General features: G+C 38.9%; 1 protein-coding gene across 3 annotated transcripts in view; it reads left to right on the forward strand.

Moving 5' to 3' along the window:
* LOC139746550 (tectonin beta-propeller repeat-containing protein 2) overlaps window positions 1-22,754 on the forward strand; it is a 66,249-nt gene that overhangs the window by 11,591 nt on the left and 31,904 nt on the right. For all 3 annotated transcript variants that reach the window (XM_071657901.1, XM_071657900.1, XM_071657902.1), the window contains exons 3-8: window positions 349-493; window positions 7,473-8,701; window positions 9,208-9,337; window positions 11,752-13,052; window positions 17,772-17,902; window positions 20,033-20,222. In XM_071657901.1, the coding sequence (XP_071514002.1) occupies window positions 349-493; window positions 7,473-8,701; window positions 9,208-9,337; window positions 11,752-13,052; window positions 17,772-17,902; window positions 20,033-20,222 (3,126 nt within the window). The remainder of the gene's footprint in view (window positions 1-348; window positions 494-7,472; window positions 8,702-9,207; window positions 9,338-11,751; window positions 13,053-17,771; window positions 17,903-20,032; window positions 20,223-22,754) is intronic.

Consider the following 22,754-nt stretch of genomic DNA (forward strand, 5'->3'; position numbering starts at 1 on the left):
CTTTCCTGCACCTTTTTCATAATTAAGAAATGAAATGATTTCCTTGTATATTGTGCCCTAGGAAGAAAAAAGAACCCATTGCACACTAAAAGGGTTAAGCAAACAGGTAAGAGAGTGATAGCTTATATTCTAGTGTTGATGAAAGTGTCAAAATAAAGATCATTCTATTTCTTTCATACCCATTATCTTCTTTATACACAGGCCATCTAAATTTCTCCAATTTTTCTTTCACCTGGAGTTTTACTGCATTGTACAGTGATATATTCACATTATCAACTTTTCTTGTTCATTGACTTCTGAAACTGAAGCAGGCTATCAAGTATCTTTTACATGAATGATAATTTCCAGAACCATCTTTCACCGGTATCAAGTGTGGCTAGTGTAAGAACTGTAGATGACATGATTGCTGCAGGAACTGTAGATGGCACCATAACAATATTTCAGCTTCCCCGAATAACCAGTATTCCAGGTGCACACTCCTCATTTTCATCAAGTAAGTACCTGCCATTTCTTTTGTAGCAAATTAAGATTGGAGAAAGTGATTTTTTTATATGAGAAAGAAGAGATTGATTGTTGAATATGGTTGAATGGAAAGAGGTTGAAGAGGGAACAGTACAGGGAATGGAGTTTCAAACATTTAAGAGAGTTTTTTTTTTTTTGAAAATAAGCAAGTGGTTAGAGTTTGAAGGAAAGTAATGAAGAGAGAATACCCTGAATTTTTTTATTTTAGATGAGGTGGCACGGGCAGCTGAGGCCCTATCAAGGCCATCCTGATAATGCTTTATATATATACCCTTGCCTGAGCCAGGTATCCATTTTCCTGACCTTCCTCTAGGGATGGATTAGTAAAGGAGAGTAAGTATTAGTGTGAAAGATGGAATCCTCAGCTTCCACTTTTATGAGGATTGATCAGATGAGTACTTATTAGTCGTTAGAACAGAAACTACCAAGGGTTAGATGTAAAGTAGGTAACGCACATGGAGGAGTGTGCAGAGATGTTGCTTTGTAGAGATTGATATGGCTATCCTGGTTCTCATTTATAATGGCTTGTTGAATGTTAACAGAATAGTATAACAGATGCAGTATTAGGAAATCATTGTCATTATTTTTTATTGAAAAATTGCGACATTATCTGCAAACATGGATATATCACATTTTACAAAAAATTTTGTTTCCAATATTTTTTGTAAACCACATACAGAACTTTTCTCTGATACTTTAATGAGCAAAATATCTATCAGCATCACATAAGTCATTATTTATTTGTTATTTATATTTATTATACTTAGGTGCTGTCTCCTGTGTTAGTGAGGTAGCACAAGGAAACAGACAAAAGAATGGCCCAACCCACCCACATACGCATGTATATACATAAACGCTCACACACGCACATATTCATACCTATACATTTGTGGCGAGGTGGCGATGGGAATGAATAAAGGCAGACAGTGTGAATTGTGTGCATGGGTATATATGTATGTGTCTGTGCGTGTATATATATGTGTACATTGAGATGTATAGGTATGTATATTTGCGTGTGTGGACGTGTGTGTATATACATGTGTATGGGGATGGGTTGGGCCACTTCTTTCGTCTGTTTCCTTGCACTACCTCGCAAACGCGGGAGACAGCGACAAAGCAAAATAAAATAAAATAAATAGATAATACATTTGAACATATACATACATATACATTATTATTATTATTATTATACTTTGCCGCTGTCTCCCACATTAGTGAGGTAGCGCAAGGAAACAGATGATAGAATGGCCCATCCCACCCACATACACATGTATATACATACACGTCCACACACACACACATATACATACTTATACATTTCAAGTGAGGGTCAAGTCAATTGGGAGGTAAGTTTGAATGGAGAAAAACTGGAGGAAGTAAAGTGTTTTAGATATCTGGGAGTGGATCTGGCAGCGGATGGAACCCTGGAAGCGGAAGTGGATCATAGGATGGGGGAGGGGGCGAAAATTCTGGGAGCCTTGAAGAATGTGTGGAAGTCGAGAACATTATCTCGGAAAGCAAAAATGGGTATGTTTGAAGGAATAGTGGTTCCAACAATGTTGTATGGTTGCGAGGCGTGGGCTATGGATAGAGTTGTGCGCAGGAGGATGGATGTGCTGGAAATGAGATGTTTGAGGACAATGTGTGGTGTGAGGTGGTTTGATCGAGTAAGTAACGTAAGGGTAAGAGAGATGTGTGGAAATAAAAAGAGCGTGGTTGAGAGAGCAGAAGAGGGTGTTTTGAAATGGTTTGGGCACATGGAGAGAATGAGTGAGGAAAGATTGACCAAGAGGATATATGTGTCGGAGGTGGAGGGAATGAGGAGAAGTGGGAGACCAAATTGGAGGTGGAAAGATGGAGTGAAAAAGATTTTGTGCGATCGGGGCCTGAACATGCAGGATGGTGAAAGGAGGGCAAGGAATAGAGTGAATTGGATCGATGTGGTATACCGGGGTTGACGTGCTGTCGGTGGATTGAATCAGGGCATGTGGGGCGTCTGGGGTAAACCATGGAAAGCTGTGTAGGTATGTATATTTGCGTGTGTGGACGTATGTATATACATGTGTATGGGGGTGGGTTGGACCATTTCTTTCGTCTGTTTCCTTGCGCTACCTCGCAAACGCGGGAGACAGCGAGAAAGCAAAAAAAAAAAAAAAAAATTTCATCATATACATATATATACATACACAGACATATACATATATACCATGTACATAATTTATACTTGCTGCCTTTATTCATTCCCGTCTCCACCCCTTCACACATGAAATGACAACCCCCTCCCCCTGCATGCGCACGAGGTAGTGCTAGGAAAAGACAACAAAGGCCATATTCGTTCACACTCAGTCTCTAGCTCTCATGTATAATGCACCGAAACCACAGCTCCCTTTCCACATGTAGGCCCCACAAAACTTTCCATGGTTTACCCCAGATGCTTCACATGCCCTGGTTCAATCCATTGACAGCACGTCCACCCCGGTATACCACATCATTCCATTTCATTCTCCTCCTTGCACGCCTTTCTCCCTCCTGTATGTTCAGGCCCCGATCGCTCAAAATCTTTTTCACTCCATCCTTCCACCTCCAATTTGGTCTCCCACTTCTCGTTACCTCCACCTCTGACACGTATATCCTCTTTGTCAATCTTTCCTTACTCATTTTCTCCATGTGACCAAACCATTTCAATACACCCTCTTCACCTCTCTCAACCACACTCGTTTTACTACCACACATCTCTCTTACCCTTTCATTACTTAGTCAATCAAACCTCCTCACACCACATATTGTCCTCAAACCTCATTTCCAACACATCCAACATCCTCTTCACAACCCTATCTATAACCTATGCCTCACAACCATATAACATTGTTGGAGCCACCACTCCTTCAAACATACCCATTTTTGCTCTCCAAGAGAACGTTCTCACCTTCCACGCCTTCTTCAACGCTCCCAGAACCTTCGCCCCCTCCCCCACCCTATGATTCACTTCTGCTTCCATAGTTCCATCTGCTGTTAAATTCACTCCCAGATATCTAAAACACTTCACTTCCTCTAGTTTTTCTCAATTCAAACTCACCTCCCAATTAACTTGTCCCTCAACCCTACTGAACCTAACGACCTTGCTCTTATTCACATTTACTCTCAGCTTTCTTTTTTCATACACTTTACCAAACTCAGTCACCAACTTCTTCAGTTTTTCACCCGAATCAGGTACCAGCACTGTATCATCAGTGAACAACAACTGACTTACTTCCCAAGCCCTCATATCCGGAGCAGATAGCATACTTGCCCCTCTCTCCAAAACTCTTGCATTTACCTCCCTAACAACCCCACCCATAAACAAATTAAACAACCATGGAGACATCATGCACCCCTGCTGCAAACTGACATTCACTGGGAACCAATCACTTTCCTCTCTTCCTACTTGTGCACATGCCTTACATCCTTGATAAAACTTTTCACTGCTTCTAGCAACTTACCTCCCACACCATATACTCTTAATACCTTCCACAAAGCATTTCTATCAACTCTATCATATGCCTTCTCCAGATTCATAAATGCCACATACAGTTCCATTTGTCTTTCTAAGTATCTCCCACACATTCTTCAAAGCAAACACCTGATCCACATATCCTCTACCACTTCTGAAACCACATTGCTCATCCCAATCTAATGCTCTGTACATGCCTTTCCCCTCTCTATCAATACTTTCCCATATAATTTCCCAGGAATACTCAATAAACTTATACCTCTGTAATTTGAACACTCACCTACATTGCTTATCCCAATCTGATGCTCTGTACATGCCTTTACCCTCTCTATCAATACCTTCCCATATAATTTCCCAGGAATACTCAGTAAACTTATACCTCTGTAATTTGAACACTCACCTTTATCCCCCTTTGCCTTTGTACAATGGCACAATGCATGCATTCTGCCAATCCTCAGGTACTTGACCATGAACCATACATACATTGAATATCTTTACCAACCAGTCAACATCACAATCACCCCCTTTTTCAATAAGTTCCACTGCAATATTGTCCAATCCCACCACCTTGCCAGCTTTCGTCTTCCGCAAAGCTTTCACTACCTCTTCTCTGTTTACCAAACAATTCACCCTGACCCTCTCACTTCTCACACCACCTCAACCAAAACACTCTATATCTGCCACTCTACCATCAAACACATTCAACAAACCTTCAAAATACTCACTCCATCTCCTTCTCACTTCACCATTACATGTTATTACCTCCCCATTATCCCCCCTTCACTGATGTTCCCATTTGTTCTCTTGTCTTACACACTCTATTTACCTCCCCAAAACATCTTTTTATTCTCCCTGAAATTTAATGATACTTTCACCCCAACTCTTATTTGCCCCCTTTTTCACCTCTTGCACCTTTCTCTTGACCATTTGCATCTTTCTTTTATACATCTCCCAGTCATTCACACTACTTCCCTGCAAAAACTGTCCAAACACCTATCTCTTCTCTTTTACTAACAATCTTACTTCTTCATCCCACCACTCATTACCCTTTCTAATCTGGCCACCTCCCACCTTTCTCATGCCACAATCATCTTTTGTGAAAGGCATCACTGCTTCCCTAAGTACATCCCATTCTTCCCCCACTCCTTGCTCTCACCTTTTTCCATTCTGCACTCAATCTCTTCAGGTACTTCCTCGCACAAGTTTCCTTTCCATTTCACTTACTTTCACCACTCTCTTCACTCCAACATTCTCTCTTCTTTTCTGAAAACCTCTACAAATCTTCACCTTCGCCTCCACAGGATAGTGATCAGACATCCCTCCATTTTCCCCTCTCAGCACATTAACATCCAAAAGTCTCTCTTTCACGTGCCTATCAATTAACATGTAGTACAAAAACACTCTCTAGCCCTCTCTCCTTACATATGAATACTTATGTATATCTCTCTTTTTAAACCATGTATTCCCAATCATCAGTCCTTTTTCAGCACACACATCTACAAGCTCTTCACCATTTCTATTTACAACACTGAACACCCCATGTACACCAGTTATGCCTTCAACTGCTACATTACTCACCTTTGCATTCAAAGCACCCATCAGTATAACCTGGTCTTGTTCATCAAAACTGCTAACACACTCACTCAGCTGCTCCCAAAACACTTGCCTCTCATGATCTTTCTTCTCATGACCAGGTGCATAGGCACCAATAATCACCCATCTCTCTCCATCAACTTTCAGCTTTACCCATATCAATCTAGAGTTTATTTTCTTACACTCTATCACATACTCCCACCACTCCTGTTTCAGGAGTAGTACTACTCCTTCCTTTGCTCTTGTCCTCTCACTAACCACCTGACTTTACTCCTAAGACATTCCCAAACCACTCTTCCCCTTTACCCTTGAGCTTCATTTCACTCAGAGCCAAAACATCCATCCAGGTTCCTTTCCTCAAACATACTACCTATCTCTCCTTTTTTCTCATCTTGGTTACATCCACACATTTAGACACCCCAATCTGAGCCTTTAAGGAGGATGAGCACTCCTGCATGACTCTTTCCTCTGTTTCCCCTTTTAGAAAGTTAAAATACAAGGAAGGGAGGGTTTCTAGTCCTCCTGTTCCCATCCCCTTTAGTCGCCTTCTACGACACATGGGGAATGTGTGGGAAGTATTCTTTTCCCATATACCCAGGGATAGATCATTATATTTAAGAATATTTTTCTTGTCATTCTGGTTTCTGTGTGGTTTGAGAAATCCTTAGATTCATCATTACTGAAACGAATTTGCTTTAAGTAGATTGAAGAGAAGGAATATAGTAGTACTGAAGTAAGAAAGACTGGAAGATTTTTAGATATAATTTTTTATAGATTATCATTGAGTTTAAAAGTAAGTTTGACAGCATAGTGTGTGCTATCATAGAAAAGGGTTATTATTTGGAGCAAGCATGCCAGTTAAGGAGCATCATTATCAGGAATAGGAGAAATGATTTAGGAGCCTCATGAATGTTACAATTTACCTTCTGTATGACAGATATTGGCTGTGTAAATATGAGTAACTGAAGGAGTTAACTAATGAGTTTGTTATATTTTTCCAGAAAAACGGTTCTTAAACTCTTTTCTCCATTGTGCTCTCATATAATCACCTTGTTGGCACCTATGAATACAATAAAACCTCAATACAATAGCCTTTGAAAATAACAGACACTGTCTGCCAGTCTTGAGATAGTATTCCAAAAACATTGTTTTTCATCACAAAGATGTTTTTTCATGAATTATCTTGTCATATCAACTGACCATGAAGTACAACCCTATTATGAAAATGTTTGTGCATTTAGGGAAATTATGATAAGGAAGCAGTGCTAGAGTATGACTGAATTGGAGCTCGACTCTTTCTTCAAATTTGTTGCTGCTGCTGATTCTCCTTCAGTACAGTCCTCTACCAGTAAGAGGCAGTTGGAGCATCAGTGCTTCTCACCACAAGCTTCTCCTGATAAGAGGCTCCAGAACCATCATTTCTTCTCAAACTTGAAATAAAAGTTATTCAGGGTCACCACTATTGATCACGATAATATAAACTCTTCTCTCAGATATAGTCAGTAAGTCAAGATACCTTGACTAACATTATTTACAATAGTTTACAATGTTCCTTTTGTGTTGGTGTATTTTTTGATTTTAAGATATTGTCATTATTGTGCTTTGTATAATACACCATGATAAATCATCCAGATTTAATGGACGGCTGGCATTCTCGGATTCCCCTTCCCCCATCTGTCCTTTGAATTGAGGTTATACTGTATTTTTCATTCTTGCTTTGCCTCATAGATGAGCTATTCCTTCTTCACAGATGGGTGGTGTATGCAGACTTTCTCACAAATATTTCAGTGTATAAATATTTGGGCATTTTGTCAGTAGCTTTGTATTTGTATAGAGTTGACTCAGTTCATATTTTTCTTAATTTCAGATTCAGGTATCCTCCGGTCCAAAGGCATGACAGCAGTTCAGCCTTCTGTAAAACGTTTCACTGTGGGAAATATTCATAATGTTAAGATAACCAGTTTGACATGGAGTCGAAATGGGATGCGACTCTTCTCTGGAGATGCAGAGGGTGTAGTTTCAGTAGTAGATATTAATTACCAGACAAGTGAATGTACAGCTAGAAAACTTTTAAAAGAGACAAGTAGTATCACGCAACTGTCTTACATCTATCAACATCTTGCAGTTTCTACCCTAGAGAGAGCTCTTATATATAGCTTGGCTGAAGGTAGAATTCAGCAAGTCGGTCAGAAACCTCGCAGATGTCATGGTTTATTTGGTTGTGTGTGGTCTCCTTCAGCTACCTGTTCTGATGCTGTACTCTATACATCTCGGCCTGGATTGAGATTCTGGTCTGCAACTAGTGAGGGAAATGTTTTGCTTACTCACATTATAAAGGAATTGCCAGAGAAAGCAAAGGCGCTGTTGCTTAATCCCAGTTTTGAGAAGCCTAAAGAAGGTGAAAAGTTTTCTTTTGGATTGTTGTACATGCTTGATGAATCTCATATAGTTTCTTGTAATCCACACTGGCTTTTTGTTATTGATGTAAAGAGCTCAAAAGTGTTGACTTTTACTGGACAGTTCCGGCACATTACTGGAATAGCTGCATCAGGCCGGGAAATTTTTGTGTTGGAAGGGTCCAGAAATGTTGCTTGTCTTAGCATTGAACCTCTTGATATTGGTAAGAAACAGAATCCCTCCTTAGTAAGAAGTAATCCTTTCCCTGAAACTCAGAATCTGCGTGATATTGGTTCCCGCATTGTAACTCGAGGAACTGGACTTTTTGAACAGATTGCACGTGTGAGTAGCTCTGTTGCAGCTAAAGTCTCAGAACATACAAATCCATCAATTATTATAGGGAAAGAAATCAGGAATAATCAGCAACAAGCCTGCCCATCACCACAACTGTTCCACAGATCAGAGCAAGATACTTCTGCTTCCTCTAGTAATATTGGAACGAAAAGACAAAAACAAGGTCATCAGAGATCATCATCATCAGGAGTGGTTCCAGAAAATGAGCAGTTTATGCATTCTTCAAGCCCTATTCATCCCAGGATGGTGCATTCTGTTAGCAGCCTCATCCCCGCCATGTTGTCATCACCAATGCTCATCACAGGAATAGGCAAAACACCTCCTTTAATCAGTGTGAATATTGCAGTAAGTAAAAACATAATTTTTCAAGATTCTCAACAAGTGAGCATATATAATGGATGTCTCAGTCATAGAAAAGATGTATGAGAGCTCACTAGCAAGCGTTTTGGTCACTAGTATGATGTCCAAAAATCATAATACAACTCTGTTAAACAGTCTAGTGCTAATCCTTCATTTATCATAAATAAATGGCCATATAGGGCAGCCTGTCACCTAGTCCACTAAGCAGTTCCCATACTGTTACTTTCACACCAAAGGTTTAATGAGTCCTGGACATCACAAGTGTGAGACTGTCTCCCCGTAATACACCAATAGTTATCAGTAGATGCAACATGTGACATGTGTGCTATGATGTAAAACATAGCATTCATGTTTCAGTTTAAGTGTACAATCCATTTACATTAGAATTTGACTGTAAAACCATTATTAGTATAAATCCTTTTAGGTGGATGGTATTCAAGCTGCAAATTATTAAATTTTACAAACTTGATCAATATAACTTTGCTTTTTAGGGTGAGGAACAAGTTGTTGAAGACTATGAAGAAATTGTAACAAGTTCCCAGATTGTTGCACAAGAAGGTGCAGAAACTGAGCCACTGGTCCTGAGAGATAAGTCAAAGAAGAAAACAAGAAAAAAAGATGGTAAGGACCATGATAATATATTTAGATAAGATGTGTTAGTGAAAGAACTTTTATGATGTTGACTAAGGAGGTATTATCTAGTACAGCAGTAGAAGAGAAATGCTAAGTATGGGGGCAGACTGCAGATACTTGGAGATTGATTATTGTTTATTAGAATCATTGTGTTGTTATTAGTATCCATATTATAGTGAAAATGTGGACACATTTTTCTTATGGAGGTTAGAGGGTCAATAGCTATTCTGAATAGTCAGATTGCATTGTTTGTGGAACTCATATTGCTGCTCTAAGAAACCAACTTATTTATATTAAGATGTCAAATGCTTCACCAGAGAGGGGTTCAGAGCTATTTTATTTTTCATTGGTAGATTGTAGATTGTTCTGTAGAAGGGAGATTGTTAGTCATAGGTGACCTCCAAATACCGATGATCATAATTTTTTTTCCATATGTCCTCTCCTTTACCACCTTTGCAAGGTATTATTAGGAGTTAAGCCTTAGAATAAAGAATTCTGTTTTCTTCTCCTTCTACTTTTAGAAAGTAATATTACTAGAGGAGAGTATATCCAGCCACTGATCTAAGTCGCCTTCTGCGACATGCAAGAGACGTCGGTAGTGTTCTTTCTCCCCTTTCCCCAAGGATGATTGATGATAATATAGATAATGATAATGTTAAAAATAAGAGAGCTGTGATCCCTTTGGGATGATAATAAGGGTAAATCCCAATCTTTATCCTGTGGTTTACACATTGTCTACCCGTAAGGCAAGATTACTTTGTGCAAACCACTGATCATTAGTGTCTTTCCTACAGAGGAAGTGCCTGTCTTGAAGCTGAATTCAACTTGACAGCAGCTCTGGAACGTTTTCTATTTATTGCTTAATTTTTGTATATACTTCACTGGATCTCTTCACCTCTTCAGTTACCATTTTTCTGTCTTATTTTGTTTTTGAAAGGGGAGTAAAGGTTAAGTTTGTTCCATGTATTTTAGATGTTACATATGTTAAGGGACTGCACTATTCCTTTACTTAGATTGACTTCCTGTTTATCAAGTGACAGTGATTCTTTTCTCTCAGTAGGCATTTGATTATGTGCCTTTTCAGTTAATACATTAATTGAGTATGTAAAGAAGTCTCCTATGCTTCAAAACTATATTTTTACTTTTTATGCTTTTTAATCTGATTCACCGCTGTATACAATCACCATATCTTTCTGTACCTGATGACATGAAGCTTTTCTTTTTTTCATGGTAGATGGGGTTGTTTGGGGTGGTAAGGTCATTGGGGTTGTTTGGGGTGGTAAGGTCCTTGATGATGAAGTCCATTGATGATCCACATTAAACAGTTACTGGAATTCCATTGATGATTTGAGGACTACCATTGACACAAGTTAATTTAAGGTAATTTTTCACTTGCAGGCAGGTGCCTTCTAGGAACACAACAAATTGACCACATCCCAACAGAAATCTAGTTTTTCCCTCTTCACCCACAACAAACATGAATCCAGTTTGTACTCTCACATCATACACACATTTTACCCCCACGTCACAAATATCAACTCGAAGTTCACAAACCAATTGCACTCCTTAAGAACATGCACTGGCACCAGTTTAGTACAAAAAAGAATCCTTCAGTATCATCTGCAAACAGTTATCCACTTCTCTAAACTCTGCCTCACCTTCTCAGTCACTCATGCTTTCAAAAGTAAACAGCAGAATTACAAACCACCCAAAACAAGGCACTGAGTATAATCTTTAGCTGCTTGACAATTAAAAACATTCTGCGTCTTCACAGCAAATTCATTTACTTCCAATGTAATCCAACTATAACATTCTGGAAACCCCATTCTTTTCAACTACTGGTCCCCCTCCTATGCAAGCCATCTACCAACCTTCATGCAGGAATAAAAAGGTTACCCCTACCATATGGTTCAGCCACTTGTATTCACAGATCCGCCCACCTCACAGCAAACACCTCCTTGACAAAATTTCACAGACAAAAACTAAACGGTAGTCCACCCAACATAGTCTTGAACTTCTTTCTACCAGATATAATCCCAGCTGGAACAGCACTCTCCAGATAAACATGAATAGCACATCAGTATCACAGGACCCATCATGCCCAAGATGCAGCTTCAACAATGAAAACATAGAATACCTGCACCTCAATAGGCCTGCAGGTACCTTGCCCAGGCAGATATACAATGCAACTGTGCTTCATAACCTCTAGTCCTGGCCTATGGATGTGACTTGAGTGCTTTGATAGCCCCATGAATGGGGTCCTGGGGTTGTAGGGTTCAAGGTTCAAAGTACATGATATGACATTATCTTAGAATACTTTGTCTCCTGTTGTATATCATACTGTCCACAGCTTTTCGACGGTGGTACATTGGAATGATGAGGTTTTCTTTTAATGTCCACAGATTTTGTTCCTTCACCTGATTCCAGTAGTGAAAACAGCTGCAAATCCACATCTGATATAAGTGATACACCCAACAGTGAAACATCATCAAGCCCTTCAGTAGAACCCCATCAGTGCTCAGCATTGTTACCTGCAACCAAATTTTCAAAAATGTCTAATGTGGCGATAAGTATGGATACTGAACCCACAGATGAAGCCAATGTATTGTTAACTGATGAGAGACAAATGGAAAATAGTGAGTCAGTCAGTGATGATGGTGTAGATGAAAATGAGAGGTTGAATTGTGAAGCGACTGGAGAAAGAGATTCCACAACTAATTTAGGTTTTGAGACTGTAGATACCAGAACATATGATGACTTCAAAAGTGACATACAGCAAAAGGAGAGTCTCTTGGCTGAAATCCTTGATCTTGGCTGCCTAAAAATGGACCATGAAATTAAAATGAAAGATCATGAAAGTGAAGCCACTGGGAATTCTGAAAATTATTTTGCCTTAAGCAGGGAATGTAGCTTTGATAGCACTGGTTGTTCAACCCCAAGCACATTGAAAGAATTAAGTCCAGCCCCAGATTGTTCAAGTAACATTGACTTTTATGCGCAGTATTACCCTGGTGATCACAGCATCATTTCTGTAGACAGTAGTTCTGATGCATTTAGTCATAAGGAAGCAGAAAGTTCAAGCACCATTGAAGATAATTCCTCTTTAGTCAGGAATGAGGAAGTTGAGCATTTATTAAGTAACTTAAGTGAGGATAGACATAGCTGCTTGAGCTATGGTCCACCATCTGGAAGTAGCCTGCTGTCCCTTGGCAGTAGACCACAGGCTGAAGGACAAGAGCAGAGTGTGAATGATTCAAAAGAAATGTTGACTGTTACTGACTCATCAGAAGTAGCAGATGTTAGTTGGTCATATTCTGCTTCTGATATTCAAGAATGCCATGAATATGATGCAGAAGAAATGACTGGTGGATGGACGAAATACAAGCTTCCAAGTAACATTATGAGTTTAGCTGTTTCAGAGAATACTGTTGGATTTGTTGACCGTCATGGTTGCCTTTTCTTCCAAGATTTTACTGCCAAAAACAAGGCTTGGAGGAAAGTCAAGTTAACAGCAAAAGCTTCAGCAATTTCCATTTCACCAAATGGTTGCATTTCATGGATACAGTTTGGTACAAATGTGTATGCCATCCAGAATCCCTCACCGGAGACATTGTCATCATGCAAAATGAGGCTGGTTGCCAAAAATGTTCAGCAAATGTGCGTGGATGAAGATTTAACATGGTACATCAATGAGGAGAACCAAGTAAGAATGAGAATTGTCTTCTTTATTTATGTTTAGGCTAGAATGATCAAATTTTTTATACATGAATTATACTTTGTAGATTTTTCTTTTGCTGTGTGATACCATAGTTTAAATCCTATGCTGTCTGATATGGACTGAAGTATTTAGTTATACATAAACAGGGGAGAAAGAATTGTACCTCCTTATTCCCTGCATGTCAAGGAAGGCAACCAAAGGGGGTGGGAGTTTGAGGCTGGAAACCCTCCTTTTTCTGTATTTCAATTTCTGAAAGATAGAACAAAAGAAGGAGCCACGCAGGAAGTACTCACCTGCCTTTGAAGGCTCAGGGTCGGGTGTCTAAATGTGTGTGGATGTAACTCAGATGAGGGGAAAGGAGAGATAGGTTTTATATCTCCTTTCTTGGATGTTCTGGCTCTAACTGAAACAAAACTTAAGGGTAAAGGGCAAGAATGGCTTGGAAATGTCTTGGGAGTAAAGTTAGGGGTTGGTGAGAGGACAAGACTCAAGGAAGGGGCTGCACTACTGCTGAAGCAGGAGGTGTGGGAGTGTGTGAAAGAATATAAGGGAGTGAGCTCTGGACTGATGGGATAAAAATGAAAGTGGACAGAAAAGATGGGTGATTATTAGTGCTTATGTATCTAGCCATGAGAAGAAAGATCATGAGAGGCAAGTGTTCTGGGAGCAGCTGAGTGAGTATGTCAACCATTTTGGTGAAAGAGATGGTTTTAGTGACTGGGGATTTGAATGCGAAGGTGAGTAATATTGTGGTTTTAATGATGGGTGATTTGAATGCAAAGGTGAGTAATATTGCAATTGAGTGTATGATTAGGGGTATATAGTGTAAATGGAAATGGTAAATAGCTTGTGTAGTTGTATGCTGGAAAAGAACTGTTGATTGGAGGTACCTAGTTTAAAAAGAAGGCCACTCACAAGTATACATATGTGAGTAGGAAAGATGGTCAGTGGGCATTATTTGATTACTTGTTATTTGATAGGCATGTAAAAGCAAGACTTCTGGATGTGAATGTGCTGAGAGTAGCAGCTGGTGGGATAGAGGCATGGATGAAGGCATGTAGAAGAAACATTATGGATGAGAAGAGAGTGCTGAGAGTAAGTAGGCCTGAAAAAGAGACTTGTGTGAAGAAATACCAGGAGAGAATGGCAAAAGATGGACTAAATGAAGCTAGAGAAGTGGGTGAGGAATGGGAGGTATTTAAGGAAGGAGTGCTGGTACGTGTGAGGCCATGCATGGGGCATGTGAGATGTGGTAGTTAGGCAGATTAGAAAGGGTAGTGAGTGGTAGGATGAAGAAATAAAGTTGCTGTGGAAAGTGAAGAGAGAGGTATATGAGCAGTACTTACAGGGAAGGAGTGCGGATGATTGGAAGATGTATAAGAGAAAGTGGCAGGAAGTCAGGAGGAAGGTGCAAGGTTTGAAAAAGAGGGCAAATGAGTTGGGGTGAGTTGTTGATTGTAAACTTTAGGGATGATAAGATGTTTGGGAGGGAGGTTGATAATTTGTGAAGAATGATAATGAATGGGAACATTGGTGAAGGGGGCAAAGGGGGAAATGGTAACAGGTTGTAAATAAGTGAGGAGGGGATGGAATGAGTATTTTGAAAGACTGCCGAATGTGTTTGAGGAAAGTTGGACATATGGACAAAGTTTTCTACAGGAACTGAAGTGTGTTAACAGCATGATGCATTAAATCGTTAGGTGAGGTTTGTTAGAATATTGCCTCCATCCTTACAAATAAAATGCTCTCAGATAAAGTCAAGAATCTTTTCCTTGGTTTATTATCTTGGTATGATCCGTAACCTTCAGGAAATCAACGATGAATTCATCAGTGTCTTTTGTAGTTCATCTTTTCCTGTACTTTCAGCTGTACCATCTAAAATTTTCATTAACCTGTTACATTTGTATCATATGTTTAAGTACCTGTGTCAGGTGTCTGGCCCATGCTTAGTTTATAGTAGATAATGTGTGCATCATAAGCTACTAAGAATTTTGTAATTCCTTCTTTATTTATATCAGTGATGAGAGTATGGATGTCAAGAGTCATTGCTGTCCTTGTTTTGTTAAAGCTTCGGTTTGATAAAAAGAATTTATGAATGTGTGTGAAGATTCAGATTTTAAAGATCTGCACAAAACAATCTGTAGGGCAGACATTCATCAAGATTACATTAGTTTTTTTGTCAATTCATTACAAGGAATTGCTTTGCAGCCTGGAAGGGAGGAGTTTCTTGTAGCAAAAGAAACATGTATTATCTTAATATTCCCAATCAGTTCAGAAAGAAAAGATCATAGCTGATATTAGTGACAAAATGATGCCCTTATCTGGAATGGACTAACATGTGTCAATACCAATATTTGGTGAGAATGAATGAGGAAAGATTGACAAACAGGATATATGTGTCAGAGGTGGAGGGAATGAGGAGAAGTGGGAGACCAAATTGGAGGTGGAAGGATGGAGTGAAAAAGATTTTGAGCAATTGGGGCCTAGTCATACAGGAGGGTGAAAGGCAAGCATGGAATAGAGTGAATTGGAACTGTGTGGTATACTGGGGTCGATGTGCTGTCAATGGATTGAACCAGGGCATGTGAAGTGTCTGGGGTAAACCATGGAAAGTTTTGTGGGGCCTGGCTGTGGAAAGGGAGCTATGGTTTCAGTGCATTACTCACGACAGCTAGAGACTGAGCGTGAACGAATGTGGCCTTTGTTGTCTTTTCCTAGTGCTACCTTGTGTACATGTGGGGGGGGTGCTGTTTCACATGTTGCGGGGTGGTGACGGGAATGGATGAAGGCAGCAAGTATAAATATGCCCATGTGTAGACATGTATATGTCTGTGTATGAATATGTAGGTAAACCATGGAAAGTATAAATATGCACATGTGTATACATGTATATGTCTGTGTATGAATATGTATGTAAACCATGGAAAGTTTTGTGGGGTGTGGATGTGGAAAGGGAGCTGTGGTTTCGGTGCATTATACATGACAGCTAGAGACTGAGTGTGAACAAATGTGGCCTTTGTTGTCTTTTCCTAGTGCTACCTCGCACACATGCGGGGGAGGGGGTTGTCATTTCATGTGTGGCGGGGTGGCGCCAAGAATGAATAAGGGCAGACTATGAATTATGTACATGGTATATATGTATATGTCTGTGTCCGTATATATATGTATATGTTGAGATGTATAGGTATGTATATGTGTGTGTGTGGACGTGTATGTATATACATGTGTATGTGGGTGGGATGGGCCATTCATTCGTCTGTTTCCTTGCACTACCTCGCTGATGCAGGAGACAGTGACAAAATATAATGAATATAAAATAAATGCATTGAAATGTATAGGTATGTATATGTTTGTGTGTGGGCGTTTATGTATATGCATGTGTATGTGGGTGGGTTGGGCCATTCTATCGTCTGTTTCCTTGCGCTACCTTGCTAATGTGGGAGATAGCGACTAAGTATGATGAATATAGATAAACATATTTTGACAAGATGTTCCTTTGTTAAGGCCTTACCTATGCCTCAGTCTTACAGAATGATCTGATCACAAAGATTGTGAGAGATCTATTAGGACGTTTGCTTGTGAATGATTGCCTAGATGATATACTTTACTACAGAGATGTTTAGTCCTTGGAAGATCGAGCCAATTTAGGACCTCTGTATGAAAGGAGTCTCCTGTGTGGTTCCTTTCAGTAGAGAATCAACTAGAGATGTTTGATTTCATTCGGTTATTTATAGTTTGTGAATAGAGGGCAGTTGGGGAGTTTGCTTAAAAGGTTTGCTTTAATCCTGTGAAGGTTTGTTTTTAAGCTATATGTCTTTTATCTGTCTATGTATCTGACTCCTGTTCTGTCTGGGAACACCCCCAAGAGTCTCCACAACTGATGAACTGCAATGCTGCTTTTTAGCTTTTAGTACCTCACCCTCAACAGGCCACTGGCAGAGGGCAACTCTAGTGCAGTGTTTCTTTTATGGCATAGATTTATTGTCTGACACATTCTGTGATGAATCTGCTGCTATTACTTAGAAACAAAGTGGAATTTGCTTTCTTAAATTCTATTCTTTGCGCTGAATGTACGCATCAAGGATTTTGTTAACTTTGTTATTGATGATTCAATCAAGTCAGTTTTTATCTTTATTTAAATTAGTCTTAACATTTCTTACTTAGCTAGGATTTTAGAAGTTCCCTAAGAGCAGCATAGAAAAACTGTTAAGAAATTATTGATGCAGACATATAATCAGAAGATACAAATGAAGTAATGTGGTGTGGAATACTTTTCTTAAGTATACTATGTGTCAGTCTCTTAGAGCATGCTATCTCTTAACCTGTTGAGGCGTAGTACAGTATTTCTTAACCTGTTAAAGCATAGTACAGTATCTCTTAACCTGTTAGAGCATAGTACAGTATCTCTTAACCTGTTAGAGCATAGTACAGTATCTCTTAACCTGTTAGAGCATAGTACAGTATCTCTTAACCTGTTAGAGCATAGTACAGTATCTCTTAACCTGTTAGAGCATAGTACAGTATCTCTTAACCTGTTGAAGCATACTACAGTATTTCTTAACCTGTTGGGGCATACTTTCTCTTAACCTGTTGGAGCATTTTATTTAGTGATTAATTATTTGTTTGTTTATTAATTATTAGTAACTATGGCTCTTGTTTAGATTAATCATAGGATGCTAACCATAACCATGAATGATCTGACAGGTGTGTGCACAACGTAGTTGGAGTAGCAACAGCCAGTTCATTGTGCAGTGTAAGAAGTTTCAAATGGTTAAAGTTGTTTCTCGTAATCGAGTGATATGGGGCCTAACTGACCAAGGACAGCTGGTTTTCAGGTTTGTTTACAAATAAAGTGATTCATTTTTGTGATTTTTCTCTTTTCTTTTTTGAATTATTAGAACTTTTGTATGGCTTAAGCAGACAGTAATTTATAGTTTTTCAGCATGTCAGCATGACTAGAGCATATTCTGATTTGGTTCATAGACATGATCTGCTTCCCTTGATGCCATCAAAATAACTAGAGATAGTTATGAATTTGAAGGAATGAGTTTCATCATTCCTTCTAAGCTTATATCTGAGAATTATTTAAATCATTTTATAAACTAATGTTTCATATTGCTCCTGACTATGTAATTATAATTTTCTAGGCTGCCAGCTTATTATTGAGTTTATTGTATGCTTGTATGTTAGGAATAGATTAACCATATTTTGATATCATATTTTCAGTTTATGGAAGTTTTGATCTGTTTTCATGAGTATATCAAAAAACTTTGCTTTCATTTGCTTAATTGGACTTAGACCAAACAGACACCAACTCTACTACTTGTATGAACCTAATAACTTGTTTACAAACACCTTGGGAACTGCAAGAATTTATGTTAAAATGAAATGCTTAGGAGCATCAGTAGTGTCAGCTTACACTAATGAATTTAAATCTCTTACGATGAATGTCACTCGATTATATCACAGGCAGATTTTATTAGTGTATATAATTTGTCTACATTTGAGTCTTGGACAGAGCATCTTGTTCATGCTTCCCTTTAGGGATAGTCATTAGAAAAGAAAAACTGACATTCATCAGGGTGAAATAAGAGAGATTACAGAATGTATTTATTAGTAGGATGTTTACAAGGATGAAGGAATGAGAACACAGTTATCAGAGAGAGTTTTGAAATCACTGATATTATCAAAACTTGAGAATAATGAAAAATAAAGCTTGTTAGCAGGACTGTTACAGCACCCATTATGTATAAGTGAAATGTAGGCTGTGATGAGTGACTGCTGTTGTGCAAGCAACTGAGAGTAATATTTTGAGAAATGTTTTTATAGTTTGGACAGTGCTCTGAGTTTAGGTTGAGAAAATAAGAGAGAGATGCATCTTTCTAAAGAAGATTGTTGATAAAGTAAAAATAATGAGGTGGCATAGATATGAGGAGATTTCAGAGTAAAATTGTATAGGATGAGTTTTAACAGTTATAGAAATAGAGAGAAGGTAAACTAAAAGGCTGAAGTGAAGAAGTGTCTTCGTAAGAGTCGTATGGTTGGAGGAATGTGTGAAATTGAGTTGACATGATGTATAGGCTCAGTTATTCACAATCCTGCCTTTGCTACGCCTGAGAAATCATATATCATATAGGCATATGGTTAGATAGACTACAGAATCAGAAAAGGAAAAGGAATTAGAATATATTGGTTCAACAATAGACTATAGAATCAGAAAAGGAAAAGGAATAAGAATATATGAGTACAAGGATTAGATATTCTTGTAGCTTCCACCAATAGCATGTTAATTTATAAAGATATGATATTCAGTTTTGATTTTAATCTTAGATTGGAAATAAAAAAAGATAATTTTCTTTTTTTCATACTTGATCGCCATTTCCCGCATTAGCGAGGTAATGCCAGGAGCAGATGAAGGAAGGCTACATCCGGTCACATCCATTCTCTTGCTGTCATGAGTAATGCACCGAAACCACAGTTCCCTATCCACAACCAGGCCCCACAGAACTTTCCATAGTTTACCCTGGACACTTCACATGCCCTGGTTCAGTCAATTGACAGCACTTCGACCCCATTATACCACATCGTTCCAATTCATTCTCTCCTGTGCATGCCTCTCTTTCTCTTGCATGTTTATGATTATCATTTTAGAATTTTAGCTCTGCATGGTACCACAGAACTGATGTCAATTTAGTGTAGTAAGTGGAATTTAGAAGATATAGTCATAAGTAGTTATGTGACTTATAAGATTACATAATGTGTTAACATGTCAAACATTCTGGTTTAGTTTATTAGACTTATATATTTGATGCAGTTTAGCTGTTGGGCCTCTTCTCACAAATTATAAAGGAGGCCTTTTTTTCTCAGAGGTAGGTAAATGGTATAATGTGAAATTATCTTGCTTTTCCCTCATGACAGATTATTGTTAATATACTGTTCATTTGACTTGATTCTGCTACTTACAGAATAGGAGTGACTGCTCAGTCACCTGCAGGTCATGAATGGGGAGTGATGGAAACCCATGGAACTCCTGTAGTTGATGTGGCACTGGGACCAGGGCATAAAGGGTGGATAGTAAATACCAAGGGTAAAGTTTACTTTCGACTTGGTGTTTGTGTTGAGTATCCACAAGGATGTGATTCAAGATGGTGGCAGGTAAGTGGATCAGTATAGCCTAGAATGAAAATGTTTAAAGCTAATCTGCCAGATATTTTTGATGAGAAATATTTTAAGCCATTCACTGTGGAGCATACACACCTCTTCATTCTTTTTCTGTTCACTGTGGATAGAGTGTAAATTTCAGTAACCCTTGAATTGGCAGCCTCTGCTTCAGGGTAAAATTTACAGCCATTAATGCCTGTCATGACATTTACAAGGTGCTGCTTCCTTGATTTTTTCTGTGTGCTGGCTAGTCTGTATTGAGATGTCGGGAAGCCATGTCTGAGATCTGCACCCCCCATGTTATATGTAATAATTTGTGAACCTGTGACACTTTTACAAGATAATAGATATTAGTAAACAAAATCTTAGTAATTATAAGTTTTTCTGAAAAAAAATCTCTTCTAAATATACTGCACATCTTGTTTCACATGCCTGATAGTACTTCTGGAGTACCTCTTGTGTCTGGTATAAGAGCAGCATAAATTAAAAGGTACATAGCACACATAAAGAACATTTCATCAAATTGAGTTTTATATATAATTTTGAGAATGATACTCTAGTTAACTTTATTAAAACTTTTTTTTTAGAATATTTAAGAATATTCTGTATACAGAGTGTATGGTGGATATTAGGGGTGTCGCACCACTGTGAGAAAGTTGTTACGTATTGCCTTTTCTATCTTCATGATTAGGTTAATGCTTAGTGCCTGAATATACAGCTTCTAGCTTTTATGTATAATGTTCTAAAACCAGAGTTTACCATCCACAGTTAGCTCATACATTGACCACTTGATGTACCATATTTGATCCCTGACTAGCATTGTGCCTACTATAAACCCTCTTGCTCCAATTTCTTCTGTCCGGTAGATGCCTCTTGCTCTCCTGAATTGTGAGAGACTTATACTCCAAAGTCTCCTTTACTCCATCCTTCTACATTCTCCTTAGCTTTTCCCTCCCACTTTTCCAACTCATAGATCCTCTTTATCACTCTCTCCTCACTCATCTACATTGTATGCCCAGACTATTTCAGTACAACCGTACAACCTGGTTTGACCCTTGAAATCAGACTATGCTAACTTCCACACCCCTGTCTGACAATATGATATCTCACATGATCAGTCCATCTCACACAATCAACCTAGCGTACACTACATATGATCATCAGACATTTCATTTTCCAGCACATCAACTCTTTATTTCTTTTGCATTTAGGGACCAAGATTCTTACCCGTACAACATTGTTGGGGGCTTTCAGACATCAGCATCTTTTCCCCTGCAGCCACTAAAGTTTCCTACTACATCATCCATAACTTTCCCAGGACCTTCATCCCCATTCAAACATATACTTGAACTGTTTTGCTTCATCTCTCCTCTTTTTCATTCTGTCAGACTCTTCCCACATATCCTGCATGTCTTATAAGGTGACTGAGAGTGCTCATCTCTTCAAAAGTTTCAGACTGGGGTGCCTGAATGTGTCTTAATGTAACCAAGATAAGAAAAAGGATAACATAGGTTAGTTAGAGACATTATGTAGTAGTATAATTGGTGGGAATATTAAGTAGGAGCCTCTGAAAATACTGTGTTAGAGATGCCCTCTGCCAGTGGCCTGTTAAGGGTGAGGCACTAAAGGCTTAGAAGTGGCACTGGAATTCACCAGTTATGGAAACTCTTTTGGTGTGGCCATTCCCTGAGGGTGTTTCCAATGGGAACAGATGTCAGAGATATAGACAGATAACATAGGTAGTGTATTTGAGGAGAGGAACCTGGATGTTCTAGGCCTGAGTGAAACTAAGCTCAAGGGCAGAGGGAAAGAATGGTTTGGGATTGTCTTAGTCGGAGAGTCAGGGATTAGCTTGAGGGTGAGAGCTGAGGAAGGGGTAGTATTTCCTCTAAAGGAGGATCTGTTGTGGGAATGTGTTAAAGAGTATAAGGAAGTGACCCCCAGACTGATGTGGGTGAAAAAGAAAATTGATTACAGAAGATGGGTGATTAACAGCTCTTATCCACCCATGCGTGAGAGGAGTGAGGAAGAGAGGTGAGTGTTTAGGGAGGAGCTGAGTGTGTACCTTAGCAGTTTTATCGTGTGGGATCAGGTATTAGTGATGAGTGATTAGAATACAAGGTGGGTAATGTGGCAGTTGAAGGTATAATTGGGGGGGTATTTCTGAATGAAAATGGTGAACAGCATGTGGTTTTGTGTGCTGAAAAAGGACTGGTTATTGGGAATACTTGGTTTAAAATGAGAGACATACATGAGTATAAGCAGAAGTGAGCTATAGGGTGAGTGATGGGCAAAGTTTTGGGAGCACTGAAGATTGTGTGGAAAGAGGTATTATCTGAGAGGGTAAAAATGAATATATTTGAAGGTATAGAGTCCCAACAGTATTATATGGATGCAAGATGTTGGCTATGAAGACTTTGTGGAGAAGGATGGGTGTGTTAAAAATGAAGTGTATGAGGACAATATGTGGTGTGAGGAGGTTTGATCAAGCAAGTAATGAAAGGGTAAGAACAAGGTGTAATAAGC

The sequence above is a fragment of the Panulirus ornatus genome, chromosome 65 (genome assembly GCF_036320965.1).
Source record: "Panulirus ornatus isolate Po-2019 chromosome 65, ASM3632096v1, whole genome shotgun sequence".
In the NCBI taxonomy this organism is placed as follows: Eukaryota; Metazoa; Arthropoda; class Malacostraca; order Decapoda; family Palinuridae; genus Panulirus; species Panulirus ornatus.